General features: G+C 37.7%; 1 protein-coding gene across 2 annotated transcripts; it reads right to left on the bottom strand.

Annotated features, from left to right (window-relative positions):
- Positions 1–1,834: 1,834 nt before the first annotated feature.
- Positions 1,835–16,149, bottom strand: LOC104090107 (uncharacterized). 2 transcript variants are annotated; one of them, XM_070190595.1, is made up of 14 exons: positions 15,252–16,149; positions 13,562–13,671; positions 12,549–12,611; positions 12,267–12,459; positions 11,950–12,054; positions 11,723–11,847; positions 11,067–11,643; positions 9,259–9,324; positions 8,852–8,928; positions 7,431–7,712; positions 4,381–4,714; positions 4,151–4,303; positions 2,373–2,906; positions 1,835–2,270 (listed from the first exon to the last, which is right to left on the bottom strand). In XM_070190595.1, the coding sequence occupies exons 1-14, from the start codon at positions 15,510–15,512 to the stop codon at positions 2,082–2,084; spliced, it is 3,069 nt and encodes a 1,022-aa protein (XP_070046696.1). In that variant the 5' UTR covers positions 15,513–16,149; the 3' UTR covers positions 1,835–2,081. The 2 variants fall into 2 exon arrangements, with proteins under 2 accessions (XP_070046696.1, XP_070046702.1); XM_070190601.1 differs by lacking the exon at positions 15,252–16,149 and adding an exon at positions 12,923–13,064.
- Positions 16,150–18,225: the final 2,076 nt, after the last annotated feature.

Below are 18,225 nucleotides of genomic sequence, written 5' to 3'. Positions count from 1 at the left end.
TATGTATAACGGGAAATCTCGTCACATTCGACGAAGGCATAATACCGTTAGACAACTACTCTCTAGTGGAATTATCACAATTGACTATGTAAAGTCAAAAGATAATGTATCGGATCCGCTTACAAAAAGACTACCTAGAGAGGCGGTTGAGAAGTCATCAAAGGAATGGGACTAATGGCCGAGAACAAGTCACTGTGGCGGTAACTCTACCTAGAAGACTGGAGATCCCAAGATCTAGGTTCAAGGAGATCAAACAAAGTCATTAATGACGGTTCAACATTGTCAAATAAAATTTCTTTTTGATCCATTCTCATGATGAGACAATGTTCAGTACCAAGGATAAAGCGTTAAGACTTTTTAATGGTTTCTAAATTTGATACGGGGTATATCAAATAGTGTATCTACGGGATAACACGTTTAGGAATCACCTATGTAAGTGTGAAGTGTAAGCCGCTTCAAGGAAAATTCTGTAAGGTCAGTTCTCTACGCACTTATGAACCAGGTAGTGTTCATGGCTGAAACGAACATAACAATTAGAACCAAAGAAGGTTAAGGGTTGATTGTGTGACTTATGGTTGTCTAGGTATACACCAAAGTTCGACGGTTCAAAGATATCAAATCTACCGATTGACCAAGTATATCCGACATAAGCTCACTACGGAAAGTTCAAAGGGAAACCTACTTATCCAGATGCGATTAATCCTTAATTGCGAGTCACACAGTATTTTCATGCATGTTTTTCCACATATGTCCATTCCTCATTCATGTGGGGGATTGTTGCGTTTTTATTAAGGGGTGTGAATGAAAAATGGAAGAGGCACCTCTTGAGTGTGAATGGGAAATGGAAGAGGCACCTCTTGGATTGCACCTCTTCATCTCACCCTTTCATTGGAGTGTGAATGGAAAATGGAAGAAGCATCTCTTGGATTGCACCTCTTCATCTCACCCTTTCATTGTCTATAAATAGAGAGGCTTAGCCTCATTTTCCACTACTGAAAAATCTGAAATCTCTCCCCTCAATTTTCTGCATACTGCATTGGTTTTTCAAAAGCAAAACGTAAGAATTTTGTGTGATTTGCTCCGCCATTTGAATTCGCCGAAATTCTGTGATTTGAAGTGCCGCTATCACAGAATAGTTATTTCGTTCTATCTTGGGAGGAATTAATCCACAACCTTGGGCATTGTGAGGGGATTAAATTCCTTAAGGAAACACAAGAAATTTGTGGGCTCGAAATTTTTTCTGCTTTGTTTTTTCCTTAAACTAACGTTTATTGATTTACTGGTTTTGAATACAGAATGACAACAATAACTTTGTTCCTAAAGTAGTGGAGGAATGTGAGATAGAAGACGAGAGAAACTATGGAGTGGTGGCGAGTCTCGATTTTGCGGTGGCCAACGGGATTTAACCAGCTTCACTGATTTAACCGGAGAAGGTGGACATTTTCGCTTTATTTTCTTTGGGCTTTTCCCATTTCTTCATTTTAGGTTTTTTTTTTTAACAAGGACGTGTCTTCACCCCATTGGTGCGTGACATACACTTGATTTGAATAAGTGGTCAAATACCAAAGGAGTGAGGCATTAGACACATTTTGTGAAAGATTGAGTGTGTAAGTTAATTTTCGTTTTCATAGTTGAGGGATAATTTATGTATTTTGCCAAGAATTAATAAAATCAAAACTAATATATGTAATATTTTTCCAAATACATCCTGCCAAACGACCCTTTATTGTGTTGGACCAGGTTGGTTGTGGACCGACCCGATGCTGTTCACTTGTTGCTTACAATTACCAGTGAAGATTTTGAATACTGAGGCTAATGCATCTGGCTAATTACGTTGATGGACAATCAAATAAGTACATAACTGGCTACCGGAGTTCTCTAGAAAACCAGAGTCCCACAAAATTACAAGGATATCGTCGCACTAATCTAAATTTAAATCTTTCATTCTCTGCTGACAGGCAACCATAGAGAGGCCCAAGAAATATACACAAAGAATTCACTTAAATCGTCATATGTATATTTTGTACAGTCATAAAATTGAAAAAATGCCTATATATACAAGACCGGCTAAGGTAAAGAATTTATGGCTTCCTCAAAGCAGACGCTGCACCCATGACAACAGCTAATACAAGGCCCAAACCAGCACCAAGTGAAGCACCAACAGCCGCAGCATTCAGAGAATTGGCCTTTGCCTGAGAATCTTGAATTGCACCTGCAGCAACTGCTCTCTCCCGAGCCAATTCCACAAAAAGCCTATCTCTGGCAAACTCCTAGAGACAACAAAACCACCACATTTGTGTCATGAACAAGGGGGTGGGAAGGGGGGGGGGGGGGCAGGTTAAGAAAGTCTATTTTCCACTTCAACTTCTTACCTGCAAAGCAGCTTCTTCATGGCTCCTAAGTACGCGGTGGACAAGCTCACACAAAGCAGATACACCATCAACGGGGAGAATAGATGCTTTCTTCTGGAAAGGCCTCCGGACAAGTTCAAGTGGAGCAAAAATTAGCTTTTGAGCACCATTCATTCCCTCGGGATCTTTCCCTTCTGTATACCAAGATTGAGGAGCACCAGCGGCACTGGGCATAACATAAGGACATGAGTTGATAACCTCTGTTGTGCTAGGAGATGCTTGATATGCCTTCAGAGCAGCATTAATAGCTGCCTTTTGCTGGTGTGCGCTGACAGAAAATTTGTTTGTTATGGCAAGTACCCAAGGTATTCCAAGAGATTTTGCCTCGTTTAGGAGAAGGGATATGGCAGGTTGTTGCGAAGCATTTGAGTCGTTGTAGCGAGGAATTCTATGAGATAGATTATGCACAAGTATAACCAAATCAGTTTTCTTACTGAGATCGCGAATTCCTTTCCACAGTTCATCCCTGAAATGTGTTGCCTCCATGTTCAGATTCTATAAGACAAAATAGAGGGTCAAAATTGAGCACTTAAAAAAAAACCAAATAAATCCAAGTAATGATAAATAAAGCCACCAAATGAGTACATGACCATCCATGGAGAAAGACAAAGTGAGAAGTGACAATTTTAAGCAGTTCTTAATGAACTTCCATTCAAGACTGTTGCTAAGAAAATTTAGCCAAAACATCTAAGAAAGATTGCTCTCTTCCCCCTTCTCCAAAACCTTGCTGCAATAAAATGCCTGCTTCGAATATGGGAAGATGTATGATGTCTTCTGTTTCACCATGTATGTTTTTCCAGTAAAATGGCACCCAAGATATAACTTGCAAGTGAGGGAAAAAAATGCAAAATCGATGTTTCATACGACAGGAACGGTGAGCATACATAAACAGATTGAGAGAGAAATGTTTCTCCTAAAAAAGAACTCAACTCAAAGTTACACAAACACTTCTCATAAACTAAGATTTTCCTCTCTTTTTTTACAAGGACTAAGATCTTCCTCTCTTTTCTCAAAGGTTTATTATTACTATTGTCTTGTGTTTTTGGTAACCGAGAAATACCTGAAGGCCGGCTTGCGCACCGTTCGAGACTAGGTAAATAATGTGCCGCCCCTCTATCCTTTTACACTTAAATACTAGGCTTTTGGCTGGGGCAGACTTCGAGCCCGTGACGTGCTCGTAATACACACATCACGAGTTGCGCTCTTACCACTATTGGGGCCAAAAGTTTACTATATTTTTCTAACAGTTTCTCCAGATATTTCATCGATCGGGGTTAACTTTTGTGCACGAATCTGTTCCTCTTGACAGAGTTCAGAGTTCAGAAGAATTGACTGCAAAATTACTTCCTCCGAGGCTCCGACCCCAGATATGTAACCTACTTTAACATGCACACTGATCAAGAGTAAAATGGTAGAATAAATTTATTCAGCAAGTTCGGTAGAGTAAAGTTTAAAATACACTTAGAAATGTAAAGATAGTGACGTTAATTTGAAAGATGTCCCATCAAATTAAAAAAAAATACATATATGCTTTTGGAATTTTGGAGAGAAAAACTTGCCACTAAAGAAATGGGTCACCTTTTTAGGGAAGGAGGAAGTGAGTCACATCCCAATCAGGTAAAAAGCTTATGACAGGATCTTAAAAAGAATTAGCAACACAACATTTGGAAGGTATATGAATCTTCCATATTCAAAGCACCACCCAGAGAAGAGAGATGAAGCAGACGAGTTAAAGGAACCTGTAGATTAACTCCAGCTGAATCAGAATAGCACAAGCCACAGGCAATTCCCTCTTGAACATCATTGTCTGCATGTAGATTTTCAATACTCTCAATGCGAGCACTTCGGCCTCGATCCAGAATTGCCTTTAAAAGAGAGGTTTTACCAGAGCCCTACATGATTCACAAGTATTAACTACAGAGATATCTAAAGCATCATCGTCTCAAGTCTAATTTAAAACCAATCATACCTCAAGGCCAATTAACCTAACCCTACGGGTTCTCAGATTAACCTCTTTCCAGACGGTAGAAAAATCAGTTGTACAGTATATGACGAAATCATCTAAATCATCTGGGAGTATGAAATTCCCCTCTTCTATCTTGGTCACATTTTGCTTCAATTTCGTATCAACGTAGGATGAATCAATTGAAGAAAAAATAGGTATATCCTCCACCATGTGGTGCTTAGGGGGTCGTCTCAATGGAGCTCCAACTAGTACCTGCATATTTTGAACTTCTGGTTGTTCTCCATGATCTGGTGAGTGAGCTGGGGGCGAAGGAAAAGACTCCACGGAGGTTGAACACCTAAATTTAAGTTTAAATATAAATATAATCTCACTGAAACTGACATCCTCAATGTTAAAGGCATTCATCAGGTAAGCAATTCTTATTACCAACATAACTTACTAACTTCTCTGGTAATCACAACTTATAATATCCACCTAACACGTCGTTGGGGAAGACCAGAAGAAAACTGACTGATTCAGGAGCATGATCAAACAGAGAAGTCCTAAAGAATATAAATAACTACTTATTCGAACCTCGAGTTACTTTGGATCCTTTTTATTGGCAATCAAGAGTGACCTTGTAGGAGCCAATGGTCTACCAAGCTGATCAATGGATAAAGAGGGTGTTTGGCTAAGCTTATAAGCTGGTCAAACTAACTTATAAGCACTTTTTGACTTATCTACGCGTTTGGTTAAGTTAAAAGTGCTTATAAGCCAAGTGCTTATAAGTCAAAAATAAGCCAAAAGCCATAAGTTGGTCACCCCCAACTTATGAATTTTTAGCTTATAAGCACTTTAAGTTTGACCAAGATTTTTACTATTTTATCCTTAAAATATTCCTTTTTAGAACAAAACTATTACATCGATACTCACTGCCTCAAGTATTTTTACAACCTAACCCCTCTTCAAGTCTACAATTCTCATTGACTATTTAAGATAAGCAAATTCTCTATTCCTTTTGCATATTTGTATCTATGTGATTGTGTATTAATCTTTGAACTGTATGTAATAAATGAGGACATATAAAACTTTTGGTGTATTGCTTTCTAAGTGTTGTGGTGATGAAAACAGTGTTTGTTTCTCTTCAAATATTTTGTCCTATTTAGGTTTATTTTTTACTGAGAAACTTGTCAATTTATTAATTATTATAACTTGTGATTATATGCTTATCATAAAATAAATTATATTTATCATAAAAATTATCTTATCTAAGCACAGTTGTAATTAAAATAAAATGATAAATAAAATATTTTGTATTTGAATCGATATGGAATCCAAAATTTTGAAGAAATTACGCCCTTATAAGTGTATAACAGTTCTAAGGTTATTTAAGTCATTTTAACAGAAAAAGAGCTTATCAGCACTTTTTTTTATCAAATACCACAGCAGCTTATTATCAATTTCAGCACTTGTATCCAAACATGTAACTGCTTATTTATTAAATCAGTTTCACCACTTAAAAGTGCTTTTCAACACCTAATGCTTGTCAGCTACTTCAAATGAGCTAATCCAAACGGTCTCAAAGTCTCATTTCCAACAATCATTCAATCAACTGAAGGAGCAGAAACATGATAAACACTCCGGCATAAAGTCCGATTGCAGAGAACAAGTTTTAATGACAATTACGGGACAGGAACGACAAAGAACAAATGCCCTACTACATTTCATATTCAAGAAGTAAAGAAGACATATTTTGGCTCTTGGCAAAGGAAACTTCTACACAGCTCTTACACATAACAAGATATGATATTACACATGAATGCCCCTCTATGATAGACCCCATGATGACCTATGTTATTGAATTAAACTGATGCATTTTTCAGTTTCCCAAAGAAAACTAACCTAAAAAAAATCAAATTCTCTAAAATAAAACTCATCATGAAGATACTACAAGTATCCTTTTCAGGTAGGAATCTTGGACAAAGAAACTATACAATGTTGCACATTTTCAGCTTTAAACAATGTTTTAATAATAAAAGTTGAGTCTTGCCACCGGACTCGTGCATGGGATCCTACAAATGCCCCAAACTGATCGTAGGGCTTAAGTCTCATGCAACTAATGCCTCAATAGGTGTAATGTCTGCCCAATGCATGCTTTACTGCGAGGGCTGACCATATGTAACACTTTATGCCCCTATAACAGAACATTTTCTTTTAATCGTTTGATAATAACTACTCCCTCCGTTCCAGTTTATGTGAACATATTTCCTTTTTGGTCCGTTCCAAAAAGAATGACCCCTTTCTAAATTTGGAAACAATTTTGCTTAAACTTACAATTCTACCCTTAATGAGAAGCTTTTATAACCACACAAATACCTTGGGCTCCTTTTTGACTTGTTTAGGACCACAAATTCCAAAAGTCTTTCATTTTTTCTTAAACTCCGTGCCCAGTCAAAACGGAGGGAGTATATAATATGTTGTTCTACAATTAAGAATTTGAGACTTCGAAGATCATTATATACATATATTTAGAGAGTCAACTCAATTTTTTAATGCTTTTAAATTTTACACAATTTTAATGGGTATTCTGTAATATTTCATATTTGAATATATTCTCACTTATGTCTATCTTAATTCTTAATAATACAAAAAAATCATAGGACATACATCCCATGGCTTAGAGCAAACGTCCTGCCAGCCTATGCATACCCGGCCCTGCACCTCCACCTTTTAACATTGTTTGTACTCAAAAACTTTTCGTAGAAGACTCATAAATCGCTCCGTATGGAGAATCGATCAAAAAGGCCAGGAAAACAAGCCACTTAAAACATTCGCACAAAGCTCCAGAACACAAACATAAATTGAAAAACATATGTTAATCCAAGAGGATTCAGCTTCAGTGTGTCAAGATCCATTGAAAGGTAAACAGCTACTTCACAAAATAAAAAGTTAATTCTAAAAAAATCAACAATCAGATAAAAGCTGTAGAAGGAAATCAGTATAATAAAATGGTCAAAATAAGTTTTGAAAAAATGTCGGTAATCATGGATTTTGTAGCGGGATAAAGGGAATACCAGCGCCCATTTACTCGAGCTTCAACAAGTGTACACAGATGTAACCCAAAACCAGATATGTCAACTTTCAAAGGATCTGCATTCTTCCCACAAGGAATACCACTCCATCCGAGTGGAACAAGTGAAGTGGCAGTACGGATAACAGGGGACTCCACAATGTGCCCTAGATCAACAGTCCCACCAACAGAAATGCCTAACCATTTCTGTAACTGTGGGAATTGCTGCATTTGTTCAATCCCCAAGAAAGGTATTGTGTCATCGCTCATGCATAGTTCATAGATTCTGTAAATAAAAATAGAAATAGGGTAACCATCAAAAATCATATTGCACTAAGTTAATTAGAAAGAAAAATAAATAAATAGATATAAATACGAAAATATACAACAACAAAGGAAAAAAAAAAGATACATCCAGCCACAACATATTTTTATAAGGTTTTAGAAAAGAAGGGATGAATGGGTATCCGAAGAAATTTACTTCAACATCTTAAAACATAAAATTAAACAAGAAGAGTATATCTACCAACAAGTTTGCACATATGGTATTAAAACATTTTGTTTCATCAGCGCCCTCAACTAAGGAAGACAGTTGGAAAAGATATAAAAGTGGCCTTTTCCTCTCCAATTGAAGACTTTCTTGATAGTCAAAGATATTCTTGCAATAAACTCATTATCTAATATTGCATAACTTTTCCTAGTTTATGTTATCTGAAATCATCAAAAGGAGAATACCACTAGTATATTCATCTGAAACAAAGTATATTCTAATCCCTTGTACTATGACTGACAACTATCACATTGACAAACAATAGACAAACAAGGACCACCACAAGTAAACATGGGGTGAAAAAGTGAGTTTAAGCGTTCAGGAAAAGTATTTAAAAATACATGAGCAGAGAAACTGCCACAACGCACAGTGAACTTAAATGTAGAAGTAGTGAAAAGACCTGAAAAAGCTTGTTACTATTATTAACTAATTTAGATATTCGTAAAGGTTTTCTTTAACAAATTGTGTGTGGATTCCAATTGCTCTGTGTGCGTGTTTGTAATGTCACACTATAGCCACTAGATTATTCCTACAAAACATAAATTTAATATACTACATATTGTATTTATAAAATGCAAAGGAGACTTATACCACGGAATTCAAGCAATAAGAAGTATTAACTTAGCAACCATTATTTTGAAGCATCTACTTAAAAAACTCTAATAAATTGACTACAGAAAATTTTCCAGTCTGATCAAGAAAAGTCACGATAATTATTTAATAAAAGAAATTAAATCATGCAAGGGAGCTTTACGAGTGCCCACAAGGACGATGCAATTCACCCACAGAATGTGACCACATAATTCTCACCTTTCACGATTTAACATAGGGGTGGATAAAGCCAACTTTTAAATTCAAATGATATAACATGTTACCTTTGAAACCGGGATCTGTATGACTTCATTGAATGTGATTGAAACCTTTCCCTTACTTCAGCAAGTACAGATCTGACCTGAAAATGCCTTTGCCATAAGAAGCAACCAAAATGAGAAACTACTAAAAGCCATCAAACATATCTTCTTACAGAATGACCGCCCAGACAGAAATGTTAAGCAGAGGGTTTTTTTCGCTTCATGCTTGTGGAGGGAGAAGTATAAATAGACAATACACTGCCATTCGATGTTTGACTTCACTCATCTTTCCACTGGTTTGAGGGACTTTAAACCTTTCTGCCTTTTCAAGAAGAGGAGGATGTGAGGAGATGACATCCCCACTGAATTTTTTATACCCCAAGAACCTATCAAAAATTTGAAACTCAAAGAAAGGTAAATAGAACTCATACCGATGTCAATTTTGAGTATTCTGCACCAGATAGAAACTCCACAGATGAATTTCCCAGGAGAAAAAGCTGTTGAAATCACATATTTAGTACACACCAGATGTTACACATACAAGGAAAATAAGTCAAGAAATAAAGTTGGGATTAGACCAGCCTATGCTGATATGGTAAAATAGAAAGAACTACATCTCAACTCAAAACTAGTAGGGATCGATAATAAGAATCCCTCTATACGTTCTGCTATATTTAGAGCCTATTTCATTACAATTCAGGTGAGTCGATTGTGTTTATAGCAAATTAAGGGTTCTCTAACACTAGAAAGAAGTTTTCTAGATATCATACTTGTCCTTTCTCGGACCTAATGTAAAAGTAACAACAACTGAGCTTAATCCTAACTAGTTGTATCACCTACATGGATCATTTGCTTCTGCTCTGTACTACTCTTAGTTAATTCAGCATTAGTTAGAAGAGATAGTAAGCCTTTTGAGACAACATATGTGATTTTAGATCTCTTTAATCCCCTTTTAGCACCTTCAATCACCATAGAGTCGCAAACCTACAAACTGGAGCACCAGAGGTCTACGGCTCTCCGCAGATCATGGTCAAAGCATACCATGCACCACCTTCCCTCAGTATATCCCCTATGCCTGCTACTAGCACCCTCCGTACCATTTCTAGTTATATCCATCTTGTATGACCCCACACACAGTGTTTTCCAGAGCAAAATGCGCAAAAAAGCGACAAGATATGTGGGCTTGTAGTGAAAAGCATGAAGTGAAGCGAACGCTTCTTTGAAGTGAAGCGCACATTTATGAAAAAATTTTAAAAAATACTGTTTAGCATGATAATAATCATATTGCAATTGAATTAACTAATTTCAGCATCCTATATAAAGTAGTGTCAATATTAATCCAACTACTAAAAATTGAGATTCAAAGAACCGACCACTTCTCTTTTGGAACACTTTGTGCGTCATTGTTTGAAACGCACACTTCTCTAAAGCAATGTGCTTTACCCATGGAGCAATAAGCCCTCGCTTCGCATTGTTCACCACTTTAAGCGACAAATCAAAGACTTTTAATAATACTAACTGCACATCCACATTGTTCACCACTTTAAGCTACAAATCAAAGACTTTTAATAAGACTGACTGCACATCCACCTTTATAGGCTTAGATAATTTAATCTTAACATCTACCTTTTTAGAGCCTTATGCTAACAAATTTAGCATATATCTTGGAGACGCAAGACGGATGCAACGCTACCACATTTCCCTAACCTCAGAAAATGGAAGATTCACCCAATCCAAAAGATAAGAGAGAAAAGAAAGTAAAAAATCAACACTAAATTACCACAACCAACACAAATAGCAAGTTTAAAACTTCCACGAGGCACGAGCAGAGAACTAACGCAAGATGTAATAATCCCTCCGTTTTTCTTTACAAAACTATAGTTGACTGGGTACAGAGTTTAAGAACGAAAGAAGATTTTTGGCTACCAAAAGTAAGCATGTCATCATCAAGGACAAAAAAGGAAGTTCAAAGTAAGGAGTTTCCAAATATAGAAAGGCATCATTCTTTTTAGAATTGACTAAAACGAAAAGAGTACCACATAAAATAGAACAAACAGAGTAACAGATTACAAGAAGGGAACAGAAGAATGAGGGAAAAAAACCAAAAAGAAATAATAAGTTAATAGAAGTCATGTATCAGGAGTAAACAAAGAAACTGCAGAAAAAAGCATAATAAGTCATGCATGTAATAATCAGTATAAAATAAAGCACCAAAGAGTAAAATAGATGGTATATCAACCTGCCCAAATGGTACATACGAGGGTAAGTACGGCATGCGGCGCCACCCCTTCTTGTCCCCATTATTGGTATTACTTTCCGCTACAGATTTACCCATTTTATCTTCACTGGGAATGTCTTCATCCGTAGGTAATGGTCGGAGAGAAATGCCATCAGAACCTTCTTGAATTTCAAGAGACTGAGGGGTATTAGTTATATCATTGACTGATGGCATTGAAACAGAATCAGTAGTAGGTGTCTCAAGAGGTTCAACTTTCTTTCCTCTGTATCTATACAACTGCTTTCTAACACCTTCCAAAGGCACAAGCCTCGAAAGCCTCCAAAAGGAATTCTGCACCGGACCTACACCCAGCACCAGCTGCTCTCCTTCATTATCTTTCGCTTTTTCAGTTTTCTGCTTCAGTAGCGACAACTCACTAGATTCTGACGTAGATACTGAAGCTCCACCATCAGAAGGTATTGGCAGAGACCGTGCATTATAGTGATGAAAATAAGCAGGAGATAAGATGCGGGGCACCAAATCTTCTGGAATGCAGTAGGTTTTGAAAAAATGCTGCCAACCTTTTCCATTCACATACCTGGAGAGAAAAATCAGGTTAGAAGTCAGAAAATATATGTTTAAAAAAGAATAACAAGAAAGATTAATTTCAAACTCACTCTCTCAATGCAGCATTTCCAACTGGTGGTTGGGAAAAGGTGATACACTTCACCTGAATTTTTTCATTCTCTTTCGATGAAGCAGCAAAAACCCTCAGAATCGCAAGGGTTGCTAAGACTGCTACCTGTAAAGACAACACCTAAATCAACTTTTCCAAACAAAAAAAATGGAGACACCTACAATGACACGAGAGCAATAGTCACGGCTAAAGAAAGCTCAAACTTACCGCTCCACCAAGTGAATGGCCACATAATACTAGTTTGCGTTTCTTTTTCTGGGCAAGCCTGTACAGCTCCAGAGCGGGTATGCCTTTAGCACGTGCCATGAAACCCTAAGGACAATAGCTGCCAAAATTTAAGGAGCGAAGAACGAAAACTGGAAACTAGAAGACACCATACATACAAACATATATGTATGCATTGCATATATATATGTATATATGCATTTTACATACATAATACTATATATTATACATTATATATATGTGTGTATATATATATATATAGACACACGATAATGACATGCAAATGAGAGTTCTAATACCCTATGTGCAGCAGGTTTTGGAGTCAGCTTCGTTGGCTTAGTCTTAGATTCCAAAAGTTTAGAGTGATTCTCTATGTTGCTCCTTTGGGCGTCCACCTGACCAGACTCCATAGGTTCAAGTCCATGAATATCTTCAGCAGCATCCTCATGGAATAAGGCACCTTGAAATATATTCACATCAGCCATGACATCCCTTCATAACCAAAGAAAATGGAAGTGTAAAGAACATATATCACAAAAAATACAGACATCATCTGAACTGAAAGAGACATGCAAACTTACTTATATTGCTTGGTCCCAATAAAGGAAGCAAATAATGTATCTCCTGCTTCCGCCAAAAGATACCTATAAGAAAGAGAAAACGGAAATAAGAAAAGAAAAGCACTGAGATGCAAGGGAAATAGTGTAGCTTCCATGTCAAAAAACCTTGCACATCAAACCAAACCTTTTTTTCTTTTTTTCCTTTTCTTGTTTTGGATAAGGCATTAAACCAAACATACGGTCAGAAGATGCAACAAAAAATAACTGCAAAGAGATGGTAATTGAACTTGAACTGAATTTTGAGCAATCAAATTCTGGTAAAGGAAAGCAGCTTCTTTTGGTTACCAGCTAAATTGACTAACACACCAAAACCATCACCCTTCCCCCTCCCTTACCTACTCAACAACCCACTGGTGTAGCAGGGCCACACAAAGTGGAAAGGAAAGATTGCAAGCAGGTGTGGATGTCAGACAAGAGTGAGAAAAGTTGGGGCCACGGAGATAAATTGAAATTCGATTTCATCTGTCTAGGAGGAATCTGAAATAAGATGAAACATCCATTATGTCCTGATTTTACCATCACATAAAAAGAGAAAATATATTATGCCTACTTAGAGCACTCAGGGATGAACATGTTTTCAACATATCTTTAAGCAATGACATTACAACATAGATGCACATCAAACATCTTCCAGGCATTATTGTCACAAGATTTCTCCTTGTTACTTCTCAGGAAACAGCCACAACAATCAAGTAAGACAGACAGAAAACCATCTCCAGTACCCTATGCAACATAGATTTGTTTGCATAACATCCACTACCAGTTCTCACATCTAATGAAGCCATTGAATGCCCAACTCTTGAACTTACTAAACATTTTACAAATAAACAAACCACTTTATCCACAAGGTGTTCAATAATGGCTCTAACCAGTCAATTCCAATTCAAAATACCACCAACAAAACAGATAAACAGAATAAAATAAATAAATAAATAAATGAAAATAACAAAATGATGAAAATGATTTAAAAGAACCTATGTGGAACACGATCTGAAGAAGGTTGAACGCGCTCTAAGGAAACAACTTCTCCTCCAAAGTCAGCCTTAAATTTATTCACGGCCCGCACCATTTCAGCTGCAGGTCTCTGTCATGAGAGGATGTCAGATTTTGTAAGCAAAGCAATGAGTCTATAACTACTTCAATATTTTCCATTTGAAAAAAAAAAAAAAAAAAGCACTACCCCCTGCTTATTACCCTCATTAAGCCAGGCCATAAGCCCCTTGCATCTGCACCCCCCCCCCCCCCCCCAATTGTGGCCTCTTACTATTGGTTAGATATATTCGTTTTGAACTTAGAGTTGTCTTCATATTTGCAAATCTTACATGAAAGTGATTACAAATCTATCGGAGCTCAGATAGCAGGTAAGAAAGCTCCTTGAATACTTTCAGTAACTGCCTAACTGATGTGTTATAGGCGTGTATGTCCACATGTCTTTGCTTCCCTTCATGATTAGTGTGAAGCTTTTATTTATCTTTAACTTGATTACATCACCCACCTAAATGTGCTAAGCCCTGAAATTAGGTGCGGAGGTTAGACTCTCTTAGGTGACACTTTGTGCAAGCACTAAGGTATACATGCTTTATATTGAATAGAGCAATGTTAAATAATAAATACATATGCTAAAGTACACATCAATCTCTACGGAAACATTATTTATGAATACATTAGTTTTTTTTTATGAAGCAAGGGAATTTCATTAAATGGCATCAAGAAGATGCATAGCAAAAATTACAACATAAAGGTATTGTCTGCTCATATGCAGAAAAACTTACAGGACAACTAAGGAGCAGACAAAATCCAGAAATAGTTCAACACTAGTTACAGGGGCTGATTGAACCAACTAAATAAGTTATTTAAACAAGTGGCTTTATGAATACATTAGTAATTATAAAATAAAATAAAAATTGGTGCTTCATGTGCAGATGATCGGGAGAAGACGTGGACCATTTACTAGTGCACTGCCAAGTTGCACCCGAATTGGGGTCAGACTGTGTTGAACTGAAATCAAGCTTTAATTGTACTTCACACTTAAAGCCCTGCATATCCTTGGAGCCTTTATACCATTTGCCTTTAAGAACACTGCTCCCACTTTATTACCCTCGTTAAGTTAGGCAAGCACTACCTAGGGCCACAAACTGCATCTGCATCACTTTTTCTCTAGAAGTTTGTGTCATCTAAAGCCATAGTTCGAAATATTCATTTTATTGTCTTCATAGTCCCAATTCCTACATGAGACATTATGACGTAATTGCAAATCTATTAGAGCTCAATTAGAAGGTAAGTAAAGAGGAAGTTCTTTGAAAACTTTCAGTACTAATGTGTTATAGGCATTCATGCCTATCCGCAGAAGAGGGGGAACATATTTCTTTTATTAAAAAACATGTGTCTTAATTTGCACCATAAACTCTTTCCCCGCGTTTCTATTAAGCCACCTAACTACAAACACAGGCATTGCATAGAATGCTATCATTATTCTTCAATCAACAACATACAATGCCAGAATTAAGTCTTAAGGGATAGGTTACTTCTAATCCTGCTGCTATCATCTCCAAAAAAACGCAATAATCACAAATTAAAAAGTAAATGTATTTCACAATTCAATGTTAACAATAAACATTGTAGTGAACGTTTCACTAACGCATTTTCAGGAAATCAAAATTTTACCTTATATACACATTCAGAGAGCACCATGCAACAAAGGATATCCTGCAAATCAGCAACAGATTCAGCCTTAACAGCAAGACAGAGTTCCTGAAGTTGCTTCTTCCTTCTCTCGTACTCTTCCTGAATCAGTTTCCTCTGCTCTCTGGCATCCGCCCAAGGCCACCGCACAGCCATTTTCCACTGCTGTGGCCACGTGATTTTCAGGATCTTTGATTTTTGGCCTCTAATCCATGATTCTACTCTCCGTTGTAAAGACTCCATTGTCCACTAACCCTAATCACGCTCTAATTAACCGCCCGGGACAACGGCGTCTCTGTTTCTAAAATATCTCGGCGGTTTGTGGTTGCGATTGGCGTGCAAAATGCCGACTGTACGGGGGAATGGGGATGCCGAATCAGAATGTTATCGTTAAAGCATATGCCTAAAAGTAAATAACTTTCGTCGAATAACCGAAAAAGAAAAAGTATATTTTTCTCCCGAATTTTACTAAAGGAATTTTCTCATAATTTTTTTTTTCTTTTAGATCTTCTCTGCATCTTCTTTTCTAGATCTTCTACTTTGTGTCTTTTGATCACTTTACTGTTATGCGTCAACTCGTCCGATTCTATAATTGATTTTATGCTATTGCTTGCCTTGCATTTTGAGGATTTAATGATAATTTGTGCGACGTTTGAACTTAATTGAATTGATTTTATGTGCAAGAATATTTGAACACAGAGTGGAAAGAAAGTTGCACAAAATAACGTCGAAGATGTGGAAGTAGAGCAAAAAAAAGGAGTTCGGCACAAGACACGGCATAGTTGGCGTCCAGGCGGTGCCCTATTCCACCCAGGGCGACACAGATCACGCGCCTAAGGGCGCCTCGCGACAAAAAGGTGGCGCCTCTCTCCGGCGCTCCTGTCCAAGATAAAATTGTTTTCTTGTTAATTTTAAACATGGATAATTCGGTCCTAACCTATAAATACCCCTTAAACATGTCTAAGAAGGGGGTTGACGTATTTTGAAGGCAAGGAAGGCTAAGGAACACAATTGTAGCAAGGAACCATCACATCTTCCATCCTTAATCTAGTATGTGTAGTTTTATAATTAAAATATTATTGTGCTTGTTCATATGAATATGAGTGGCTAAAATCACCCGTGTTCTGGATAGTTCTTAATTGTTGATGTTTAATGGTTGTTGAGATTGCTTGAGTTTAAGATTTGTTTGTTCAATCGTATTCTTAATTATTTTACTGCATAGCTAATGATAAAATACTATCTACGAATTTATAGTTGAACTCTGTAACGACGCGGCCGGTCGTTTTAAGTGTTGTAGCCACGTTCCCCATTTACTGCTTATTTAATGCTTATGTGACTTGCCGAGGTAGTTGGTTCGGTTCTGGGGATGTTTCAGAATGAGTTGAGACACTTAGTCTTAAGGTTGGAAGCTTAGTTGAAAAGATTGACCGAATATTGACTTATGTGTAAATGGATCTGGAATGGAGTTTTGATGGTTCCGATAGCTCCGTTGGGTAATTTTGGACTTAGGAGTGTGTCCGGATAGTAATTTGGAGGTCCGTAGTTGATTTAGGCTTGAAATAGCAAAAGTTGGAAAATTAGAAGTTTTGGAAATTGACAAGTTTGACCGAGAGTTGACTTTGTGGTTACCGGGCTCGGATTTTAGTTCCGGGAGTCGAAATAGGTTCGCTGTGTCATTTATGACTGGTGTGCAAAATTTGAGGTCAATCGGACGTGATATGATATGTTTCGGCATCGATTGTAGAAGTTGGAATTTCTTAATTTTCGTTAGTCTTGAATTGAGATGCGATTAGTGCTTTTGATATTGTTTGATATGATTTGAGGCCTCGACTAAGTTCGTATCGTATTTTAGGACTTGTTGGTATGTTTGGTTGAGGTCCCCGGGAGCATCGGTTTGGTTTCGGATGATTACCGGATCAAAATTGGCTTAAGTGTTATGCTTGTGCTTCAGGTTTGGTGTCATCGCACTTGCGGGGGATTGGTCGCAGGTGCGGAGCCGCAGAATCGTCTAAGCTTGCACATATGCGAAGAAGAGGAAGGTCTCTGGGGGTCGCAGGCGCGGAAGAGGTTACGCAGATGCGGATGCGCATCTGCGCGAGGTCGGCTGCAGAAGCGGATTTGGACAGGCAGCAGGGGAGTCGCAGAAGCAAAGGGAGGTTCGCAGATGCGGTCCCGCGGGTACGAGGCTGGGACCGCAGGTGCGAGAGGTCGCATGTTAAGTGAGTTTCGCAGAAGCACAGATTTCTCTGCAAAAGCATATGCGCAGGTGCGAGCCCAGGCTCCGCAGGTGCGAAAATGCCTAGGTAGAGTTTAAAACTCGAGGGTTTCGTGATTTTTATAATTTTGGACATTTCAAGCTCGGACTAAGGCAATTTTTTAGAGGGATTTTGAGGGGTTTCTTGAGGTAAGTCACTTGTGATCATTTTTATTCAATAATATTATTTTCCCATTGAATTTTCCACTTAGTTTGTGTATTTTTGAGGTGAAATTTTGGGAGTTTGAGGCTAGGGATTTGGAGAGTTAAATTTAGGGATTTGAGTGACGATTTGGTGTCGGAATTTGGTATGGTTAGACTCGTGGTTGAATGAGCTTCTGGATTTTGTAACTTTTATCGGATTCCGAGACGTGGGCCCCGGGGGTTAACTTTTGAGTTGACTTTTTGACTTTTGATATAGAATTTAGCATTTTCATATGGAATTGATTCATATAGCTTGAGTTGATTATATCGAATTGTTTGTGGATAGATTCGAGGCATTTGGAGGCCGATTCGCGAAGCAAGGGCTTGTTGGAGTAGAGATTTGCACGGTTTGAGGTATGTAACACTTTTAAACTTGGTTATGAGGGTATGAATCCCTGAAATTACGTGCTATATGATTGATGTTGAGGTGACGCGCATGCTAGGTGACGGGCGTGTGGGTGTGCACCGTAGTAATTGTGATTCAGTCGATTCCATGGA

Source organism: Nicotiana tomentosiformis, chromosome 1 (assembly GCF_000390325.3).
Source record: "Nicotiana tomentosiformis chromosome 1, ASM39032v3, whole genome shotgun sequence".
NCBI lineage: Eukaryota > Viridiplantae > Streptophyta > Magnoliopsida > Solanales > Solanaceae > Nicotiana > Nicotiana tomentosiformis.
This window is presented reverse-complemented; position numbering and strand designations above follow the sequence as displayed.

Excerpts from the sequence above, each read along its gene's own strand:
- LOC104090107 (XM_070190595.1), bottom strand. The coding sequence starts at position 15,512 with ATGGAGTCTTTACAACGGAGAGTAGAATCATGGATTAGAGGCCAAAAA. Across the intron at positions 12,055-12,266 it reads CAAAACCTGCTGCACATAGG|GGTTTCATGGCACGTGCTAA; the intron begins GTATTAGAACTC and ends TATTGTCCTTAG. Across the intron at positions 2,271-2,372 it reads ATGAAGAAGCTGCTTTGCAG|GAGTTTGCCAGAGATAGGCT; the intron begins GTAAGAAGTTGA and ends TGTTGTCTCTAG.